Below are 22631 nucleotides of genomic sequence, written 5' to 3' on the forward strand. Positions count from 1 at the left end.
CCGGCCACCTGTTCCATCAATCCTGCTTGCAAGTGTCCGCTCATTAGCCAAAAACTGGACTACGTCCAACTTCAACGAAACTCCCAACGCAAGTTCAGAGACTGCTGTGTTTTTGTTGTTGTGGAAACAACAGTGTACCGGACTATCCGGCCTGTTTCTCTGTCGCCGGGTAAGAGTGGAGATGGGCTGTGTTAACACAGACTTGTGCAGAAATGAGCTGCTCATTAACCAGTAATAATCAACATTATTTAGGAGTTACTAAACACTATATTGACTCTGGTAAGGATAGGGATTTTTAGTTTTTTAGTTAGGTACTTGGAGGAATTGTGCAATAATGACAGATTCACACATTTTTCTTTTGTTTACAGTAAATAAATAATTACAAATCTTAAAATCAAGTTCATAAAGTAACTTTCTTTGCATTCATTTGATTCCCAATCAAGATACACTGGTAAAAATTGCTTTCGATTGTTAATATGTACTTAAAAACTGTTCTGAAATGCAAAATAATAGAATTTTAAACATATGATAAAATATGCGATTAATTGCGATTAACTATAGAACTTCAGCGATTAATCGCGATTAAAAACAAATAATCGTTTGACAGCCCTAACTGGCTCACATGTTCCTTCCATGAACCTGCATGGGCACAGTAGTTTATTTTGAGCCACATATACACCGTCCTTCTGCTGTAAACAGAGCAACACGTGTACAAATCCACATATTCCCAACATATGTACGATTTACTCCTTTTTGAGTAGTGGTTGCTAAAAACTACACTGCCCAGCTTTATAACTGACTATTTGCAAAATGACATTCAAATCAGCCTCAGCTGTACTTTGTGTTTAGTGCTAATTAGAAAATGTTAGCATGCTAACACATGAAACAAACATGACGAACATTCCAAACATACATGCTAAAAATCAACATGTTAGCATTGTCATTGTGTGATCATGTTAGCATGCTAACATTAGCATTTAGCTCAAAGCACCGCTATGCCTAAGTGCAGCCTCACAGAGCCACTAGCATGGCTGTGGAGTCATAATCTCATTAAATATTTTACTTCTTCAGTAGGAATGAACAGAATCAGCGTGTTTGAGGGTTGTAGACAGGGTGGTCAAACCGAGATGTATTGAGAGACAGACCAATGTATTGTTGGTTTTGGTCTTTTCATTGAATTTGTTGACAATAACAAAACTATGAACTACATACATACAAGAGTACAACATGAACATAATATAAAGGTGTTTGTGGCTTGTCCTGTTGTCTCCTGTGTTGGCGTGTCCTGAGCACCTGGCAACCATTACTGCTGCTCAGCCTGATTTTCATATCAATTATAGGAGAAAGGGACCATTAGTGAGCAGAGGACCAGAGCAACAAGAACAGACCACATCCTCTGCTGTGAAATTGTCTATTGGGTAATAGTCTACATTGATGCATTTCAGCATCAGATAAATATGACTCTTCTTTGTGTCCTCTGTTTTTTTCTTATGTTTTTTTTGTCAATGTAACTGTTATGTTATGTGGAGACTAAACCCAAAGACCTCCTCCCACCCACCTTTTTTTCTCCCTTCCAGAAATTACTTACTGCTCTGATCACCATGGGGACAAACTCTTTCATGATGCTGTTGCCATAGACCCTATTGTGATGCAGCATCTGTGCAGGCTTTTCATTTTCACTCTTTGATATCAAACAAACACACACCACAGAATTCCTCTGTTTAACTAAAACGTGAGAATATTGCATCTGTGATGCTGCTTTGCACCATCTGAATATTGACATTTTTAAATGCGTTATTATTTCTTCATTTACTACAATGTGTATGTTTTAGCAGCAGAATAGAGGCAGCTTCCATGATGTGGAGATGTTTGGAGTTCAATCTGATTCTCCTGACCCTCCAGGCATCATGGGCCATCAATCTGGCAGACGGAGTCCAGAATGAACTGGTTGGTTGGTAGAGCGGGGGTTGGGGGCGCTGCTGGCGTGCCCCATTATGTCGTGGATTACCCCCTCTTCTCCACGGCAACTGTTAAACTGTTATCCCCCCTTTTGTGGGGCTAAGCCTAACTGTGTGGAGCGGGACGGGTGGGGGGCACAGTGGAACCCGCTGGCGTGGGGAGTTTTCAGCCCCCTCCTCCCAGAGTGCTGACACTGACACAATTTCACACACACACAAAGTGCCAGCACAGGGATTTGAGAGAGTGATATAGGCAAATAGGGATGGAGAGATGCACTAAAAGACAGTAGACCTATTTTATATATCCCTCCATATATCCTTATGTTTTACTTTTTTAGGTGTTCTGTAAATGTAAGGTGTTAGAATATAAGTGGTTGTGTAGTGAATGAACTTGAGTCTACCTCTGTAGAGCAGCTGGGAGTGACGGCAGGACGTTCCCAGCAGCATGTGCCTCAGACAGGACTCTCCACAGAACTGCAGAGCCCCGCCCAAACACTTCAGCATATTTCCATCATGGTTGGCCTTTCTTTTTCACTCTTTAATGTGACATATTGCTGTGTGCTTGCCTTGTGATATACAATGAGTTTTAGTAGAGGTATGAGGTGAGCAGGCGGTGTGTAAAAAATTTGACTATTTGGAAAATGCTTATCTGCCAATAAAACCAGAGGTATTTAACAGTGCCACATTCTTTTCAGGTATGCTGTTGTTGTATTTATTGCAATTACACAATCAGTAATATTAAAGAACCTTTCAGCACACTATAAACTTCAGTCTCATAGATATTTTACAAATACTAGAGTCTCAGGGCTGCATTTGTATTACTGAATATTATTTTCTTGATTGTTTAGTCTGCAAAAAGTCCCAAGAAAACAACTTTAAACACAGAACACTTAAAACATATACTAAACCTCTCAAAGGCACTAGATCTGCTCATGTTGGTTTATTAGCCATGTGCAGTATATCCATCTATTTCAGGAGCTGGGAGGGGCTGAAGCCTATCCCAGCATGCACCGGGCCCAAACAGGTCGCCAGTCTTTCATACACACTAAGATTGAGAAAACATCTAGTTATGGGTGTTGACCTAACCTGCATGTCTTAGGACTGTGAGAGGAAACAAGAACACACGACGGAAACCCCAATTATAAGAGAAACATGGAGAACACACAGATGACTCAGATAGGACCGAGAAAAAAACTACTAGATACTCTACTAGATGTGGTTTTTATTCAACTCACAGTACATTCTACAGATGCACACGTGTTACATCACCTTAATACAACACAGTCTTGTAATATCTCTTAAAAATGACGAATTGGTCCTAAAAATATAAAGGAACAAATTTAAAGTCACCAAAACTGTACATTATTAAAAATTCACTCAACACCACATTTGGTTTTCATGTCTTTTTTTTCTTTTTTTTGAAAAAACGTCCGTCTCTTTAAGTGTAATAAGGGACAACAAAGTTTATTTTCCTATCAACGGATTTGAGTTCAGTGTAAGAAACACGTTTAAATAAAAACCAGAGTGTGGAGTCATCCAGTCGCCTTCATAGCACACCAACCATGCCAAGCAACATCATACATTGGCCCTTATAAAGACAAAAAAAAAAAAAACATTAAAAAGGAATGTTAAGACAGAAAACCAGGCAGGAATGTGCCCAATACCTCAAAGCTCCTTTGCAATTCTAGTCTTTAAAATGGGATGAGGGTTTTAGCCTCGTACGCAACTACTTTTTGATGTTTTTGCATGGTCAGACGAGTTACAGACAAACAGAAGTACATTTTCAACACTAATCAGTTGCAGTTTTAAAGCTGCAAACACTATCTTGTCTGGTCAGTGTGAGCCATGTGTTGCAGTAGCATTCTTGCAGTTGTATACAGCCTGTGACACAGTTCAGGTGCAACTAGCTGATAATTTACTCTTAACAAGACAGACAGTGAAATATAAGACTGACTGACCAACACTAAAAAAGTCCCCCAGTTTCAGAAACCAGTGTATTTCCCACAGCAGCAGGTGGTGGGTATTTTGTGTGTGAAATTGTGTGCATGTTAATGTGTGTGTTGGTAAAAAGGGTGTATGTGTGGCGTGCGAGACTTTAAGTGGAGGTTATACAACATCTACTTGTGACAGTCCAAGAACAGATTCCTTTTAGTTTAACTGGCCTTTTCAGAATCGTCTAGACATCTCTATAAGGTAATCTGTACACATTAACTACGAGCTATTGCTATTAAATAATCCCAGCTATTGTAATCTTTATATATATTTATATATAGAATATATAATAAAAATATAGAGCAATAAGACCACATTACATTACATTTCCATTGAACAGGTAAGAAATGGGCCGAGCTCAGTGAAGAGGTTTGATCCATTTTGTCGTTGAGCGGTGCTAAGCAGGTCCAGTATGTAGCCGTTAGGCTGCAAAAGTGTTTACAGTCCCTGACTTTCAGTAGGAGTCTGAGTGCCAAAATACTCTGACCTGGCCTGAGACTGTCATCACCCCACAAGCAAGGCTTGACCGAAGGCCTCGCTACGACATAGGGCTTGTGAAAGGACGTGACAGGAGAACGCAAACAGGAGATGGGGTGCTGAGGTGACACCAAAAGGAGGAAGTAAAAGTGAAGAGAGACGTGTTCTCACTCTCTGTAATGGGGAATGGGTACAAGTTCAAGCCAGTTCAGCTCCGGGCCTGAAAAAGATGTGGCCAGTAGAGGAAAAAATAACAGACAAATAGCCAAAATCTATACATATATACCTATACATGAGAGAATACACATAGCTGGAAAAAACTCCATACAGTCTTAGCAGTAATGGAGAGCGTGTGACTGGGACGGTGACAGCACCAACAGTCTATAGCCCCACCATCAGGGGGGGAACGTTGTAGGCATCTATTTGTCCTTATTTGAGTAGAACTCCGCCCAGCGGCTCTCAAAGAAACGCCTCATGGTGTGTCCAGCCATTCCCACCTCTGACGTGTCCTCGTTGAACTGCTCACAGTTGTTGAAGACGAGCTCTGCGTCTGCTGCAAACTCCTCGCAGCTGCAGTACCTGAGACAAGGAAACAGAGGAGGGAAAAGAATGATGTTAAAAAGTACCAGAGACAGACAAAATATTCCTGGAGAGCCTCCTTTCCCAGACTGGATGAAAGCTTACATATACTTAGGGAGTAATGAGTCGCAGCGTTAGCCTAGACCGGCGGGGGCAGGTGTGTAACCACAATCACGGAACACAGCCTCCCTATCTCCCCTTCTCTGCAGCTCTTAGTTATGCGGTTATAGTTCTAGACTACCGGGGTACCTCCTTTAACACACTGAGCATCTCTCTCCTCTCTCTTTCCATCTGTGTGTATTCATGTCCCAGAAATGCTTGTTACTAACATAGCTCCGGGGAGCTTATTCCCCGGAGTCCTTATGTTCTTTTTCCGCCCAGCATCATCATCTTGGATCATGATGGCACCTCAATCATGGTGGCAGCAGTTGCCGTGGTCCTGCCCTACGCCCTGCTGTGCCCTATTACACCCTGCTACGCACTGCAATGCCCAGCTTCGACTTGCTATGTCCAGCCAACGCCCTGCCACGCCCTGTTACGCCCTGCTGTGCTCTACGACACCATGAACTATTACAACTACTACTTCCAGTCATTATCTTTATTGTGACTATCTTTATTTTCTTCCTAAAAGGGAGTTTTTCCTTGCCACTGTCGCACTTACGCATTCATGCATGCTCTTGGGGGAATCACTGGAATTGTTGGGTCCTTGTAAATTATAGAGTGTGGTCTAGACCTACTCTATCTGTAAAGTGTCATGAGATAATTCCTGTTATGATTTGACACAAAAATTTAATTGATTTTGTTCCATTTATTGGCATTTTTATAATTAATATTATCTATTAATGGTTTCAGTGTAACATATTTGACTGTTTTGTACTTTTGATATTTATGTTTCGTATTTCTACGACAGTTGTATAGTCAATATTAACCTCTTTTCTGTCGAATAATTGTTTGCAAACTTGTTAGTCCTATTTCCTAATAGCCACTGAAATTGTTTTTAAATTTCATTGAGTAAGTTGAGGAGAATGCTCCTCAATGACCCTTGATAAGTGAACATTTAACTATTGTGCATGTGAGCTAATGAATAAAAGTAGTACTGATGAAAGGTGAAGCATGATCCGCTCTCACCCTCCCTGTAGCAATCTCTCTCTCATGGTGAGGAAGTCCATGGGGTTCTTGATGATGCGGCGGTAGCCTGGCACCAGTCGGGGGTTGACGGGTTCAAGGAACGGCCAGGCGTCTGCATGAGCCTCCATCTCCATTAGAATGATCCTGGCAGGAAATTAAATAATTAACACAAATCCACGACAAGATAACTGTCAAAACAAAATGTCACCCTGTAGACTCAAATCCTGTTGTGTAACATCAGCTCGATCTTTCTGCCTGTAAGTAGCTCGATAGCGATGAAGGCGGGACTTACTCGCAGAAGGTGAGGTCAGGCTGGTTGCGGGTTGTCATGCGACGGCGTTTAGCTGCGCTTCCTTCTCCAGAGTGACGGGAAGATGAGGGGGGTGTCACGGTCTCCTTGTACCGCGTTGCCATGCCGCCACTTTTGCGTCGGGTTGTCGTCTCATCTTCAGAGCTGTCGTCTTCATATCTTCTCTTTTTCACCCTGGTTCTCTTTTTGGACGAGCGTGGTGAATCGCAGTCCTCCTGAGAGACAGAGTGAATAAGAAGCAGGTTGAGCTGGTGAGGGACTGTCCAGTTCTTATCATTTTTAAATATTTTTCATAAATAAAAAAATAAAAAATATAATAATAATAAATAAATAAATAAATAAATAAATAAATAAATAATATATATATATATATATATATATATATATATATATATATATATATATATATATATATATATATATATATATATATATTTTAAATTTCCTTTTTATTTGATTCTTTACTTTTGTGGTACTTGCTTCTTAATATGCACCAATACCAAGTCAAAGCTTGTATATGAAAACTTGCTTGGCAATAAACCTGGCTCTGGTGTAGCAGAGACGAAATTACTTCAAAAAAGGAAACAATTACTACAAAAAGCTCCAGATTCAAAAGATTTTTTCCTGTAAATTGTGTTGAAGTTTTTTTAGTCAAGAATCACAGGAAGGGTTCTGACCTTGGCAACGCAGGTGGGACAAAACCAGTCTCCCTCTGGCACCTGGGTGATTTTGGGCCTCAGGCAGTACATGTGACAGCCACGATCACAGCCGTCACACAGCAACAGGCAATCATCGTTGTCTCCCTTCCTGCAAACCTGGCAAGTCTGGATAAAAAGCAGAGAAGAATTCCTTATTGATATAATGACAACACATTTGAATTTGGTGTTACCTTTTTTTGAAAGCGCAACTCACAAAATAACACAAACAAGTAAGAACACCAGAGTCTAAGAACAATCTTGCAAGGTAAAGTTATTTACCACTTTCGTCACAGATCTCTCCCAAGCAATGGCCTTCTCCAGCTGAAGTAAACACAGACAGACCTGGGGAGCGCTGCGGCAGCGATCCAGAGCCTGTCGCCATGTTCGTAGTCGAGACGTGATCTCACTTTCCAGACTGGACAGAATAAAATTATGAGAAAATAGATTTTATATATATATATATATATATATATATATATATATATATATATATATATAACAAAACAAACTCTTCCCCTGCGCTCCAGAGAAAGCCTCTTCTTCTCACCTGATGGCATCCATGGGATGCTCTTCTCCTGGGGTAGGGGTGAGAGGAGCGAGGCGCATCACTTCGGCTGGGTTCCAGAGCGGCTCCTTCAGGTAGCGTCTCTCAATATTTCGCTCAAGGTTAGCCAACCGCAGCACGGCCAAGTCCAGCGGGTGTGTGGCGATGCGTGGAAGGCCAGACCACTCCTTCTTAGTTCGCACAATCCAGTCATCACGTGGGTCGGCGTCATGTTCATAGTATTGGAGGTCATCACGTGTGGAGTCTGGATCTGGGATTGTGTAGGGCTTAAAATAGAGGCAGAGTCGAGACACGGAGAGTTTAAGTATCAGTGAGGGAGATAACTAAACAGAAGTATATAGAACTTCATTTTTCCAAAACTAAAGAATTGAGGAATGGTTTTATTATGACTTTTAATGGTTACCTGAAATTCTGGCATTGGTGTCTCCGTGTTGGACTCAGCATCATTCATTGCACTGTGCGGTGCCGCCTTGTAAGAACACAACAAGCAGATATGAGGTTTTACTACTTCCCAGATGTTTTCATAGTGTTGTGAATGGAACACACAGCTCTCAGCACATGGCCACAGCATAACCCAAATATGTTAGTATTCTGTGATTTGTTTTTGAAAATGTTATAAAACATTTTATTTAATAATTTTTAGTCTATTAGAGATTTTGAAAGCAGGGAGATCACAGTAAATAAGAGGAGCGAAATGTTGAATGACAGACTCAAAGTGGGTAGGGTCTCCACAGGGCTGTAGTCCCAATATTATTTGTTCTGCACATATCTCTTAGAATCATAAAAAAGCCACTCATCATTTATCATGGTATTGTAGTTGTAAAAAATCCTCAAACTATTCATTTTACTTTGTTAACTCAACTGGAGTTGTAGCTGTTGTTTTGTTTAAATCAGACAATGCAGATTAAAGACACACAAAAAGCGACATGATATTTCTTACCTTGAGATGGAGGTCAGCGGCAATGACCCGCTGCTCCAGGTCCTCCACCCACTGTAGGGCGCTGATGTCAGTCTCCATTGTCTTCTCCTGCACTTGCCAGGGCTGCTGCAGAGCCTCTATTAGCACATCCTTCTCCTCTACCTTCGACTTAAATATAGGGTCTAGCCGGAAAGAACCCAAGAACAGTTGTAAGGATAGCGCAGGGCGATATGCAGAACGACTTTTAGCACAATCATGTAAGCTGTGTAACAAATTTCACAACACAACTGAGATGATCCATTTACCAACAATACTCACCGTCGATAGGTTTGGTGCACATCTCAGCCAAGCTCTCCATGTGTTTGGCCAAATGCTTATGGAGCACCCTCTCCCTGATGCCCCTTGGATGGAGGGCCTGTAAGGTGCTATACAGTTCCTCTGGATCCTTGATCCACCACCAGCCACGCACCATAGCTGGAAAAGAAAACATGTATGCATTATAGTACACATTACAAATAAGACAAATACACTAGTTGTGTTTTTCACAGAGAACAATAAATGACCATGATTTATATTTTTTGTACATTTTTGGACACTAGCTGTCTTACATCCTTGGATTAGCTCAGTCATATAGTTCAGGAATTGTTGAATTTGGTAGCAGTCAAAAGAATTTGAAAGAAAAACATCTCAGAAAACAAGACTTTTTTTTAACCAGATACTACATACATGCTGGTATGGGCTTGACCACCAGTTGTGTGAAGTACTGCTGCTCAAGCTCTTGGAACACAGAGTTGGGAGGGCGGCCACGACGCTTGGCTGCAGCTCCTCTCAGCCCTCTGCGTGCAGGACTGCTGCCTCTGCTACCTCTCCTTCGCCTGCGACTTGGCCTCGGGGGGGTAGTTGGAGTAGGCGTGGCAGGAGGAATGGGAGCTGGAAGAAGCTCAGGAAGAGGTGGTACTGGGGCACAAACGGGAACAGCAGAGGCAGGTAGTGTAGAGGCAATGCCCTGTGGCGTTGCTGTGGTCACAGGGTCAGCAGGAGTCAGGCCAGGCAAGAGCGGGTCCGGCTGGAGGGGTAGGGAGAGATTATTTATTTATACATCACACCGAAGTCTCAACGTGCATAGTTATAGCAAAATTAAAATGTATTTATAGTTAGGATTGTGGTGGCAAACCTGCACGAGTGGAGCAGTGAGTGCGGGCAGAGCACTCAGGATCTGAGGGAGGAGTTTAGGGGGTGAGCTGGGTATCTGGGGCTTGGTCAGAGAGTTATCGTCACATGGTTGTTTGGGGAGCAGGTTGAACCACTGTCCCCGTTTCTCTGCAATCTCCTTCACACTCTCCTCTGGTCGGTTGCCCTCCGGAGCATCCCCTGCTGCTGAGCATGTGCCGTTGGTCACTGCTTCCTGTGATTGGCTGAGCCAGCTCTTGAAAGCAGTCTGTGTGAGGTCAAGTGTGCCACTGTTCGGTGATCCTGGCCCTTCTTCACCCCCCGACCTGGCGCTACTTCGACGCCGGCGGCGAATCTTTGCAGTGCGGAGGTGAAGCTCCACTTCTAGTTTGATTTTTCGGGGGCGTCCTCGTCCTCTTGGCCTGCTCATGAGGGATGCAGTGCCAGGGAGGGGGTCCTCCTCCGGGGACGAGGTCTGGGCCTGGGCAGGGGCAGCAGAGGAAAAAGAAGTAGGCAGAGTAGGAGGGGGAGTGGTAGGCATAGCGGTCTCCTCAACTTTGGGCTCCTTTTTGAGGAAGGTGACAGGAACTTCAGCTACAAGGACTTCTCCAGAAGCTGCATAATAGAAATATAAGTTTAGATTGACAAGCCAAGGGGTTGTAAAGTCTAAAAATGCGAGTGATAACATTTCTTTCAGATTTATTCTCAGACTCACTCAACAGCTCCTCTGGCCCCTCGACCAGAACTCCTCCAAGGTGGGGTAGGGCCAAGTATCTGCGCTGGTAACGGTCCTGGCCCAGCAATACGGCCCGCATGGAATGAGATGACTGTAGCAGCTTTTTACGGAAAAACGCTTGCCGCTGCGGAAATCCAAAAGTAGAGGAATATTCAATATAAAGCAACATAAATGTATAAAGAACTCATTGTGTGTAGCAGCAGGCTTACCTTGGCTAGCTTATCTATCTGCCGTTCAAGTTCTGGAATGCTGGCATTGGTAGGGCTCTCGCTCTGTAACAGAACAAATACAAAATTAAATGCAGGAAAAATCAATTTGTAATACTGAAAGAAAAAAACACAACAGCAGACACGTACATCACTGAGTTTGGGCTCTTCTTTGCGTGCACGGCGGCTGCTTCTCTCCGAGACTAGGCCACTCTCCTCCATACTGAGGTTCTCTTCCTCGGCCACTCTGGCACTCCGCCTCCTCTCCTCAAAACCGAGCTCTTCCTCTGATCGTCCTGTACGACGCCCTAGTGCCGCCTTCAGTCTGCAAGGGAGAAAACAATCAGGATCAACATGTCCTACGGCTCTGTGCTTTAATTACAAAAAAGATCTGAGTAAACTGTCAAGTTTTCTGTATTTGAAGAGAGAAAATCATGATCTTACTTGCGCAACTTCCCCTCAATGATCCACTTGTTCTTCCTGTAAGTTGCCATGTTTTCTAATGTGTTGTCAATGTCACTGAAATATAAATGCACACATTAATAAAGTTACAAAAATGTGGTAGTAACAAACTTTTAGGTTCAAGAGTATCCTACAGGATAAATGAGATCTTGTTCTGACCTCGTCACAACGTTGCTGCTGTTGAGCTCGTCCACCAGGAAACCCAGGATGGCTGCCTTGGTGTCAGGAGGCAGGGCATGAAATGTTTTGGTCCTCAGTGTGTTGCACACTTCTGTCTCATAATCATGAGATTCCAAAAAGACGCGTAGTACTTCTGAGACTGTGCTGCGGGTCAGCTCCGACTCAACCAGCTTTTCCCCAAGGATCTTTACTGACTGAAGGTTGGGATGAGGAGAAAAATATAGAGTAAAAGGTTTATCACTCAGGGATGGCATTAATGGAGAAAATGCTCAAACTGTATCACACACCTGGTAAAATGATGGCAGGCCTGGATCATGGAGTGCAGCCTCCACCAGCTTTATCAGTAGGTTCTGAACCTCTACTTGGCTGTCACCCATGCCTAAGAGGCCCTCCTGCAGGGTAGCAAGGCTGGGGACGTCCTTGGGTATATTGAGACCAATCATCTTTCCATAGCCATGTAGGAACTCAACCACAGTCAGACAGTGTGCAAAGGCTTTGCCAGAGAGAACCACACCAGGTATATGGGACAGCTCTGGCAGGGGCTGATGGAGACAAAGTTCAAAAGGCCATGATTAATATCATCTGCAATCACAGTGCCATTAGAGTAGACTAAAGGAATTACAAAACTCACTTTGTGGTCAGTGAGACACATGTCCTCTGTGGGCTTTTTCAGTTCTTCTGCGATCAACTGCTGTCTCCTCCGCTCCTCCAAGCGTCTCTGGGCTTGCGCTCTCCTCTCTGCTGCCCTCTTAGCTGCCAGCGCAGCCTGAGCTGCCGCCTCTGCCTCTGCCTGGGCTTTAGCCAGAGCCTTGGCTTTACTCCGAGCACCCAGCACCCTCTTACCCTGGGCTATGCGCTCCTCATCAGTCTGCTGTACTGGTGGGGGAGCCTCAACCTTGACTGACCTCCTGAGGCCAGGCTTCTTGGGCTCTGCAGCAGACCGTGATGCAGGCTGTGTGGCCTGTGGGGCTGTCGGGTCTGTTGGTAGAGCCTTCAGCTCTAGGTCCTTGGCTTGCTCAAGCTGAACCGACAAAAGGGAAAGAAAGAAGAGTTGGAGGTGAGGAAGAGATGGTGTGGAGGAAAAAAAGCTGATTAATCATTGGGTGTTTGTGTGGAGTGTTTTGTCTGTACCTTGGCTTTCTTTTTTTCCGCTTTCATCTTCTTAATCTTTGTTTCCTCCCTTCTCTTCATTCTTGCCTAAATAATAAACAGCAGCAACAGAATCAGGAGGAGATGTCAAAAGCACAACCGCTCAACATTAGGAACTACATGAACTGAACTACATACCTTTTTTTTCATTTTCTTTTTGATTTTTGCAAGTTTCTCCTTTTCTTCCTCGGTGAGAGCTTCTATAAAACGGGAATACAAAAAATTAGCTCAGTACAAACTTGTTATGTGCAAGTCATCTGGTTTCAAGACTCATGTATGCCAAGTCTTAATAGCTAAAACACATCCCTGTACACTCCTCCAGTCGACATCCACTCACCCTTGGCTTCAAGTTGCTTCAAAAGCTTGGCGTCAACTTTGCTAAGGAGATCAATCATCTTGGGTTTGGGAGGTCTACCAGGGCGACGGGCCTGCCCTCCCTTCAGGCCACGAACCCTGCGTGGTTTCTCTTTATCAGGGTTTGGAGGTCGACCTCGCCGGCCAGTGATGGCCATGATCATAGATGGAACCTCCTCATTAGCCAAGAGGACCCACTGCTTGCCCTGTAACACATGTAGAGAATGATGAGTCCCCAAATCCGTCTTCAACACATTTCTGACAGGTTTGTAAAACCATGAGTTGTATCCTAATCCTTTCAATCTGTCAATGATTTTACTTTCTTCTCACATTGAAAAATAAAAAAAATAGAGTAGTACTCAGAAAAAAAATATACAGACCTCAGGAGTTTCTTTTTCTTCATAAAAATCTCCAACAGGCATGCGTGGGCTGAAGCTGAAGTGTTCTCTGCTGACCACACTGTCTGTGTGTCTCTTCAAGTACTGGAAGAAGCAATAGAAAGAAACATTGACATTATTGCCTTAAAAGACTATGATTTTAATAACTTAAAAAGATATTTATGGTTTTGTTTAATAGCCAGGAAATGTACCTTTATTATTTCAGGGAACTGCTTCATCCTTCTTCCACAAGGTGTGTAGTACCAGGTTTCGCCCTTCATGCGGTTCTCCATTTTCTTCACACGAATCTCCCTCTTCCAACTTCAGTGAAGAGAGTTCATTATTACAACAGGAGCATAGCGATCAAACTGGAGTTGGAGTTAAAATATACAAACACTGCACACATTTGAAAACCTCTTAAAGCTCTTCTTTAGCAATTCACAAATGTACTATTGTTAACATGCATGTTTTTTTTCCCCCACCAGAATCAACTGATCGATGAACATGGCCAGCACATTGAAATGTATCTAATCACAGTGAAGGATTACCAAATGATCTGTATAAACTAGGGTTTAGTCTTGACAGTTAACCAAGTCAGAAACCATGCTTGCTGTGCATGTTTTGGTTAATGGTTCTGGATTTATTTAATATTTTAAGAAAAAAAATACTCAACTGTACAGACAAAGATTTTGGGTTATGACAGTCTTCTGACAACCCGGCATGCTATTAAAAATGTTTTTACATTCGCTAACAGTAACTTTCATCTAAAGTGTAGTCTATATCCTAGACGTTCTTGAAAATTCCACCGGACGATCGCATTTCCCGTTTCCTTGCGCTCTCTTTGTGTTGGAATTGTGGCTTAATGAGGACTATTTTTAACTGCTCCTCAGGTCTCTGCAGGGTAAATTGAGACAGCTAGCTAGACTATCTGTCCAATCGGAGACCCTCCTTCAGAACGCTTTGGAGGAGGGTCTGACTAAGCGAGACTATCTAAAGTGTAATGGCATAGGAAGGCTTTTTTGGTAAAGTTACGATTGGAATAATAATAATAACAATAACAACAACAACAACAAGACAAAGAAAACTCCACAAGGGAACATTACCCATGCCGCATTGGGACCTGAACCTGCTCCTCAGTTGCAACCCTCCTCTGTCTGTTAGATTCACCTGTTCAAGAAAACGCACACAATTGGGATAAGCATTAGATTTAGTCGAATTGTGATATCATGCTTCAACAAAATCCCATTACATGATGTGGAACCCCCTCACAAAAAAAAACAAAAACAATTAACCTTCTTCATTACCTGCAGTGGAGCTATCAGCATCATCATTGTCATCAACATCAGCAGCAGTTGTTGTTTCAGCATCTTGTTTAGATGTTTTTGCCACGTTTCCTTCTTGGTCTTGTTTCTTGACCCTTTTCGCCTTCTTGGGTTTGTCGACTGCTGCGTTATTAGCTGAAACGTTGGCCAGAACAGCTTCAATTGTGGCTGTGATGGAATCAACCTCTCCTGTGGGAGGCCCAGCCTCCCCACATTTAACCTCCACCTTGAGAGACTTCTTCCTCTTTCTGCCCTTGGCTACCTCCTCTTTATTGCCTCCCTTTTCATCAGTCTTCATCTTATCCACTTTAGGGGTTCTAACCCGAGGCTTCCGCTGGGCCTTCTCAGGAACTTAGAATAAAAAAGGGGGAAAAAAATGTTTTAAATCAAATCTAATATTTTAATATTTACATTTAACATTTTGGTGAAATAAGAATGTTGAATACCTGGGGTTTTAATCCATGTTGCCTTTGGATCTCGAGGTTTGCGTGGTTTCCCTGGGGTTTTCTGCTGCCCTCCAGCAGCTGTCACAATCGGATCAGTTACTGGTTGGAGTGGGTGTACAGCAGGGCCCTCTGCTGGGGTACTGAAGGCGATGAAGTTCTCATCTCTCATCTTGAAACTCGGGGGAGTCATTGTCTCATTAACTGTGGTCTTAATGCGTCCAGCCGAGTCTGGTGTATCATGTCCTCTGGGGCCCCACTCTGCTTCAGGTCCTGAGATGAAACAACAAGAACATTAAATTGTGTTAGCAGAATTCAGAAAAACAGGATAATTACATACAAAACAGAAAGACAAGTAATCTGTATTGGAAATACATCTCTATTCGGTGACAATGAAAGCAATTTCTAATGGACTAAATTACTTTTTTTTTTCTTTTTTTTAAATGGGAGGGAAAGAGATAATAGTTTCCGTTAACTATTTAGAATGTACCTTGATGACATGGATGAGATGACACAAATGAGTGCGAGTTGGACGAGTCACTTGAGTGGACAGAAGGCTCTTCCATCTGAGAGGTGGTGTTCAGGGAAGACTCTAGCATGGATTCTCCTGTGATTTGACAGCTGTCCTTGGTCTCTCCTGCCTCAGACGTTTCCCCTTCCCTGGAGGAGTCTAACGTGTCATCTCTGGAGTCTTCCACAAAATAGCTGCTATCTCTAGTGGTGTCAAATGCAGTAGATGGTTCGTCATCTGCATGGGAAGTGCTGTCAAACTGAGAAGTGTCCTTTCTCAGGTGAAAGCTGCTGTCAAAGTGAGTGGAGTCGTCTACGACTGAGCTATCACCGTCTAGAAGAGAGGTATTTTCAAAGACAGAGCTGACGTCAATCCTAGAGGGGCTGTTAAACGCTGAATTGCCATCAAAGTGAGAAACTGAGTGTAAAGAGTTATCAAAACCTTCATCAGTCAGATGTTCTATCCTTGTGCTGTGGAGATGTGAAGACTTTCTGAGTGGAGTCTGCTCCACCAAGGAGTCCTCTGCCTCACAGATACTGCTTTGCATGTGGTGCTTTTCAGAAGCTGTCTGTTTATTCTTGGGCTTTTGATCAGGGGCGACTGTAGTCTGCAAGGGCTTCCCAGGAAGATCTGTGAGGGACTTGGGTGAGCAAATTTCAGGTTTATTAGTTTCAGTAGCTCCCACCTTCTGTGATGTCCTTATCGTGCCCGTATCAAGCTGAGAGATGTGTCCCTCTGGTTTTCCATTTCTTTTGTTAGCCAACGTTTTTCTATCCTCATTATGACTATAGTGCTCTGTTCTGGGAGACGGCTGTTTCAGCGCATGAAGAGGAGTGGTGTTAGGAGGATGCTGCTCAGAGTCAGAACTTTGGACCACTCCAGACTCCGTTGCAGAGGGGACAGACACCAAGGCAGGAGGGGCGGACACTGGTGCAGTCCTGGAGGCTTGAGTGGTTAGAAGAGGTAGGGTAGACAGAGGTCGGACTGTAAGACTTTCATTGGCTGCTGGAGAGGGTAAGTTCACCGCTCCTGGTGGTGATGCCGCTGCAGACCCAGTGGAAAGACCAGAGTCAGCAGCTGGAGAAGTGTTTGTCTGACGCTGGGGTTTGGGCGCTGGGTCACAAGGTTTACAGCCAACTGAAGAAGCCTTTGACAGAGACATGGGAGATGCAGGAGTTGCTAAACAAGAGCCAGGTGGTGTTGAGGTTGAAGATCCTGATGCTGACAGAGGTGGAGCCACACCAGCGGATGAGGATTTTGCGCCCACTGATGAAGCAGCAGGTATTAATTTTGGGGGTCCAGACTTTCCGACAGAATCCGATGAAGAAGAGACTGGAGGGGCTGAAGAAACTGCTGCACATCTAGACACACTATCAATCGAAGCAAGAGGTGTAGACAACTTTTTAGGTGATGCAGGCAGGGAGGAGGAAGAGGGCCCCACTGACAGATGCTTGGATCCAGCAAGGGATGTCTCAGTCACAGCAGAAGTGGGGGGCCTGGGGCCTTGCTTCATTAGAGGAGGTGAGGAACGTCTGGGAGGAGCAGCTGGAGATGGAGCAGAGGACACATTGGGGGGCATTGAGATTTGTGGTGGAGTAGATTCTACGCCAGGGGATGATTCTATAAGGGGCCCAGGGGCAGATGTGGGACACTCAGAGACAGCAGGACCCGTAGAGATCCGAGGAGGTGTTGAGGCCTTGGTAGATTCAGAGAGCTGCGATGACACAGACAGGGGAGGCGCATTAACAGCTGTCTCTCTGACTGAGGAAGCCATTTCTGGACACTGAGCTGCTGGCTGTTCAGAATGCTGACGGTAATCTGGTCCCTCATGAGCCACACTTTTGGGTAGTCTATGGGCAACAGGTACCCTTTCCATGCCATTATAGCTTGTGTCTACCTCCTTGACAGCTTCTCTCGTATGCCCTGAAAGAGAAAAGAATAAACAAAATAGTCAAAAAAAAATAACGTTGGTAAGTGTTTTTCAATGATGAATTCACAGTGAGTGAATTATGTATTGAAGCATTTGATGGTCACTGTTTTACATAATCAAACAGTGGCATCTGCTGGTTGAATTTTGGCACTATCCCACCGCTGAGCACGGCCAGTGAGACTGGCCCGATACCAGACATTCATGTGCAAAAAAACAACAACTAGTAAGACTGAAACATCATTTTAATTATCGATTAATTTGCTGACTACTTTCTCAACTAATCATTTTGTCTATAAATACAGTGAAAAGTGGCCATCACAATTTCCCAGAGCAGAAAGTGAGCCATTCAAGTGTCCTGTTTTCTCCAACGAAAAGTGCAAAACCCAAAGATATTCAGTTTAGTATCACGTAAGACTAAATAGATGAATAAAATAACAATAATTACAATAATTAATGAAAAAGGAAAATCTTCACATTTAAGAAGCTGGAACCAGAAATGTTTGGCATTTCTGATTAAAACATGACTAAAATGATTAACCAATAACAAACAATACTATTCTATACAGATGCCATTGAAAACTAAAGCCACCAGTGAGTGCCATGTTTTAATATGATCAGCAGCTGGGATGGCTAAGCCAAGTAGGGGTTAAAGAGGAAGAATACCACATGACTATACAAGTATCACTCAACTGGTGGCTTTAAAGAAGTAAATGTATAGTAGAGACGACAGTTTCATTTATGAGGAAATTTGGAGAAAAGGTTTGAGCGATACCAGTAGTGTCAAAATGTAGAACTGACCAATTCCAGGCACAAATGTAATAGTAATTACTTTTAATGGAACACAAAAGGACTGATGGGATCAAATGAGTCAAAAAGTTCCACAAACACATCTATAAAAAGGTAAAAGTGTAAAGTGGTCACCTTGCATGACAGTAGATATTCCCACATTGCTAGCATGGGGGCTCCGTTCCCTGCTGTGGCCCTTGGGTGATCCACTATCCTGTGCTGTTGACGGTGACATCATTGGTGTTGAGGACATCCCTGCCAGAAGAGGGCTGCTAGTGCCCCCTCTGCCTAAACTGTGGGGCTGTGGGCTGCCACGTGGAGGAGTAAAATTCTGGGCAGCTGTGGGCATCATCTGAGCCTGGCCTTGGGGCTGAGACTGCTGCGATGGCTGTTGCTGGGGAGACGGCAAGGATGGGTGTTGGGGTTGATGCTGGTAGTAGGGCATCCCTTTAGGCATCAGGCCATAATGCTGTGGTTGCTGGTGCTGTTGGTGGTGGTGGTGTGGGTGATGATGGGAGTGAATGTGTTGCTGCGACGGTTGATGTGGGGGCGGTTGTAGGGACTGCTGCTGGTGATGTTGTGATGGTGTAATTCCAGGATGTGCCTGACTCTGGTAGGTCCCATACATACTGGGGGAATTGTAACTTATCTGCTGTGGACCAGGGTTACTCCTGTTCCAGTACTGACTCCCAGTAAGAGGCATGTTTGGTGGGCCTGCCACAGGGGGCTGGTGGGAGCTTTCAACACCCCCATTCAGCTGGTACTGCCCATGACCCTGGAAGTGGTGCTGTGACTGAGGCTGCACCATCCCAGGTGTAGGCTGCTTCTGGTGCATCCCGTGCCCAGGAGAGGTGCCCATGGCTGGACCATACTGAGGGTGTCCTCCCCACAAGTAGTCATAGCCCATGCTGCTCTGGTGGTGGTTGCTCATGTGTGGGTAAGGAGCAGTTGGTGGGTGGGAACCAGGCACACCGGAACCGAGTACAGTAGTGACGCCATTCACATTCATTTCGCCATTCATATCTGTTAGACAAAAAAACATTGGTCAAGTTTAAAAGTGAAAAAGAAGTCTGGCTCTATAAAGTACATGAAATGACACCAATTTTCACAATAAGGCTCATTTCATTTGTATTTTGATACAGGGCATAAGGCTGAAAATACTCACTTTTCCCCTGCTGAGGAAAACTCATGGAGGACCCGTTAGTGTAAAGAGAATCCCCTGAGGAGAGTTTCAGTCCTGAGTTTGGTGAGGAGTGGGTGCCATAGTTGAAATGATTATTTGACTCCATCTAGAAAACAAAAATAACAAAAAAAAGAAATACTCAGATTTACACTATAATATTCAAAGTCCATTCAGTAGAAACTATATGACATGTAAATGTATAAAAGTGGTAGCAATTGCTTAATGGGGCTAAGATGCATGTGCCCGATATGCATCACCACATATGAATCACAAATGTATTCCTTAATTTCCATGCAGCTTTGAAGACATTACGTAATATGTACAAAATGTCAAATCATAACTGATTTTGGCAACTACAGCTTGTGACAGCACCATTTCGTACCAACAATAACAACCATCAAAATGTCGCAGCCAGCAACAGCAGATGCCAGGCCACAAACGATAGAAGCTCATCACTACCGCTGATGAGGCGCTGCTAATGTGAGCACATCCTCTTTAATGTAACGTAACCATGATAAATGTACGGCCCAGACAGGCATAGCCACACAAACAGTATCCAAGACCTGGTGGCCTCGGCCAAGTAACAATGAAGGGATTAGCGATAATATCTAACAGTCACTCCAAGGCCTGAGGCACTCATTCCATGTCCTCGTAATACAAAAGTAGCCCTCTATGGATGCTTGATTTCCTAATTCAAAAAGGCCGTTGCCAAAGCAGGCACCGCGTTTGCTAAGCCGCGCTAGCTGCGTTCTCGCACGAACAATTTGCTTTAAAGCGCTGCTAGTCAGCTGAGCTAACAACCGATACCGTAAACGTTAGATATGAGTTCAACTCATTAATAGGTTGGACATAACGTTACCGTTTACTTTGCCGTGAAACATTGAAGAAAAAATATTCCTTGCTCCAGCTCCAAGGTTATTCAGCTAAATCATCACAATAGAACCAAGCTAACACACGGTTAGCAGGATAGCTAACTGATAGCATCATCAACGTTTACCCAGAGCAAGTACGGCACGTAAGCTGCGATGTTAGCTAATAGCCAGGTAGAAGGTACCGCAACCACGCTGGTGTGAGTCCATGATGCCCATCAGCGATAGAGTCCCGCGGATGAAAATAAATATCAACTGGTCTGTTAATAACGACTAACGTTAACTTACTCAGATTCGCTTGTTAACAGATGGGAGGCGTGCTCCCTTTTGTTCACGGGCTAACGTTAGCTAGCAGCCAGATAAGTTACATTGTTTACGCTGCACGCACACAGACAATTTTTGCAGAGCATCATCCTCCCACACTGCCACCATCAAAACTTTCGCTTATATTTTAGTTAAAGCTATCCAACCTTTTAGTCCTTGGATTTTGAAGGCGCAGATGCCTCTAAAACCCTCGGAAAAACAGATATGCCGCTGAAGACGGCACAGCGGTAAATAATAAACAACTATTCCCTAACCTTTGGGTTTTAAATTAGCAAACATGGCTGGTGTGATCCAGTGCAGCCATGATCACAGAACAGAGCAAACGGCAGCAGTGTAAACTTCCCAACAATAAGCATATACACATCCGGTAACATTTCTTAACGGAACTTCACAATAAAGTCCCCAATAATAATCAAAATAACAATAACCAGAATCATGCACTAACGTTAATTTTATTTTATTAATAATAATAGTCCTAATAACAATAACCAGAATCGTGTACTAACGTTATTATTTTAGTTTTAATAATACTAGTCCTAATAACAATAACCAGAATCATGTACTAACGTTAATAGTTTTAATAATAAGAATAATAAGAATCTTACATTACTTTTTGATATTAATAGTAAAAGTATCCTCAAAGAAAAGTTATTTAACTATCAAGTTACAAATTGCCTCAGTCATTTTATTATTATATTATTATTGCATTCTTATTACTAATGCATTAATATGTAACTTTAACGTGGTACCTACCTGTTATATATAATGTTAGGTATTTACTTTATTAAAAACGTTATCATTATGCTTATTATATATTAATATACGTAAGTAACAACTGTCAAATACAGTAGTGGAGTACAACAGTATCTGAAATGTCGAGTACATTTTTAGCAGCATAGTAGCATAGTAGCATAACAATAAAATACTCGTGTGAATTAGCCTACAATACTAATACCGTAGAACTATATTTAAAGGAATACTTCACCCTCAAAATGATCATTCATATCAATTACTCATCCTGTGAATTCTTGAATGAAAATGTTTTTTCTCACATGCCCCCACGGTTAACGGATCCAAAAACTGAAGAAAAAAAAATCTTGTCGTGGCCCCCAATTGCTTCACCTACTATCACTTTTTTGATTCTTTTTTAAGAATTCAAGGTAACATGGGGTGAGTAACTAATATACAAAGATCATTTTGAGGGTGAAGTATTCCTTAAAGTACTTGAGTAGATATATTTAGTTACTTTTCACCGCTGTTAAACAGTAACAAAAGTGGTTAATGGCTAATGTTAACACTGATGTGAGTTTATAGCTAGTCAGCTAATTTCAAATCTGTATTTGATGTACCTTTTTTAAATTACCAGTTAGGGATTTTTTTTTTCTTCTTCCAAAAAACGTATTTTATTCTTACCAGGTTTGATTATAGTTATGGAAGCAGGTTTAAATAAAGTAGTGAAAATCCATTCCACAGTCAGTACTCTTAAAGGTACAAAACGACCGTCAACTCTACGCTTTTATTTTAATGGGTACAGGCAGGAAACTAGTATTGCAAATTACAGTCACCTTCTCGGAAATGACAGTGAGGAAATCGGTCCTGAATAGGAAGTACACTTATATTCTGGGCCGAGGAGCATGCAGACCTGCATGTTTCTAGGTCCTAGCACCGAAATAGGAGTGTTAAAGTTACAACACAGATAGTACTCAAGCAGAAAAACTGTATTATAAGTATATTACTCTATTAAATACAAGTTTAAAAACTACTTTTGATTTTTAACATAAATAGGGGCAGTATTGTATGAAAACAATTTCATTATCAATACAGTGGTGTTTATAAGTTCATGAACCCATGCTTAAGTTGACTAAAAAGAGCAATAAAAAAATCATCTTTTGGAAATTGATCTTAATGCCTTAATTAAAAAAAATTGGAAAAATCCAAGGACACAATTTTCTTTGTGAATGAATAATCATAATCAACATATAAATAAGTACAGGGGGACATAA

General features: G+C 42.8%; 1 protein-coding gene across 4 annotated transcripts; it reads right to left on the reverse strand.

Annotated features, from left to right (window-relative positions):
• Window positions 1–3406: 3406 nt before the first annotated feature.
• On the reverse strand, window positions 3407–20973 carry baz2a (bromodomain adjacent to zinc finger domain, 2A). 4 transcript variants are annotated; one of them, XM_078255435.1, is made up of 31 exons: window positions 20883–20973; window positions 19418–19541; window positions 18388–19275; window positions 15978–17459; window positions 15516–15869; window positions 15029–15298; window positions 14565–14933; window positions 14364–14427; window positions 13473–13581; window positions 13264–13365; window positions 12867–13089; window positions 12668–12729; window positions 12512–12577; window positions 12012–12401; window positions 11668–11922; window positions 11360–11574; window positions 11183–11257; window positions 10889–11063; window positions 10742–10804; window positions 10512–10656; window positions 9801–10411; window positions 9353–9692; window positions 8945–9100; window positions 8648–8808; window positions 8111–8176; window positions 7690–7973; window positions 7422–7557; window positions 7122–7268; window positions 6427–6659; window positions 6135–6278; window positions 3407–5006 (listed from the first exon to the last, which is right to left on the reverse strand). In XM_078255435.1, the coding sequence occupies exons 2-31, from the start codon at window positions 19539–19541 to the stop codon at window positions 4847–4849; spliced, it is 7869 nt and encodes a 2622-aa protein (XP_078111561.1). In that variant the 5' UTR covers window positions 20883–20973; the 3' UTR covers window positions 3407–4846. The 4 variants fall into 4 exon arrangements, with proteins under 4 accessions (XP_078111561.1, XP_078111557.1, XP_078111559.1 ...); XM_078255431.1 differs by having other exon boundaries at window positions 15516–17459; XM_078255433.1 differs by having other exon boundaries at window positions 15516–17459; window positions 20775–20941.
• Between the last annotated feature and the right edge of the window lie 1658 nt (window positions 20974–22631).

This window comes from Sander vitreus, chromosome 7 (genome assembly GCF_031162955.1).
Source record: "Sander vitreus isolate 19-12246 chromosome 7, sanVit1, whole genome shotgun sequence".
NCBI lineage: Eukaryota > Metazoa > Chordata > Actinopteri > Perciformes > Percidae > Sander > Sander vitreus.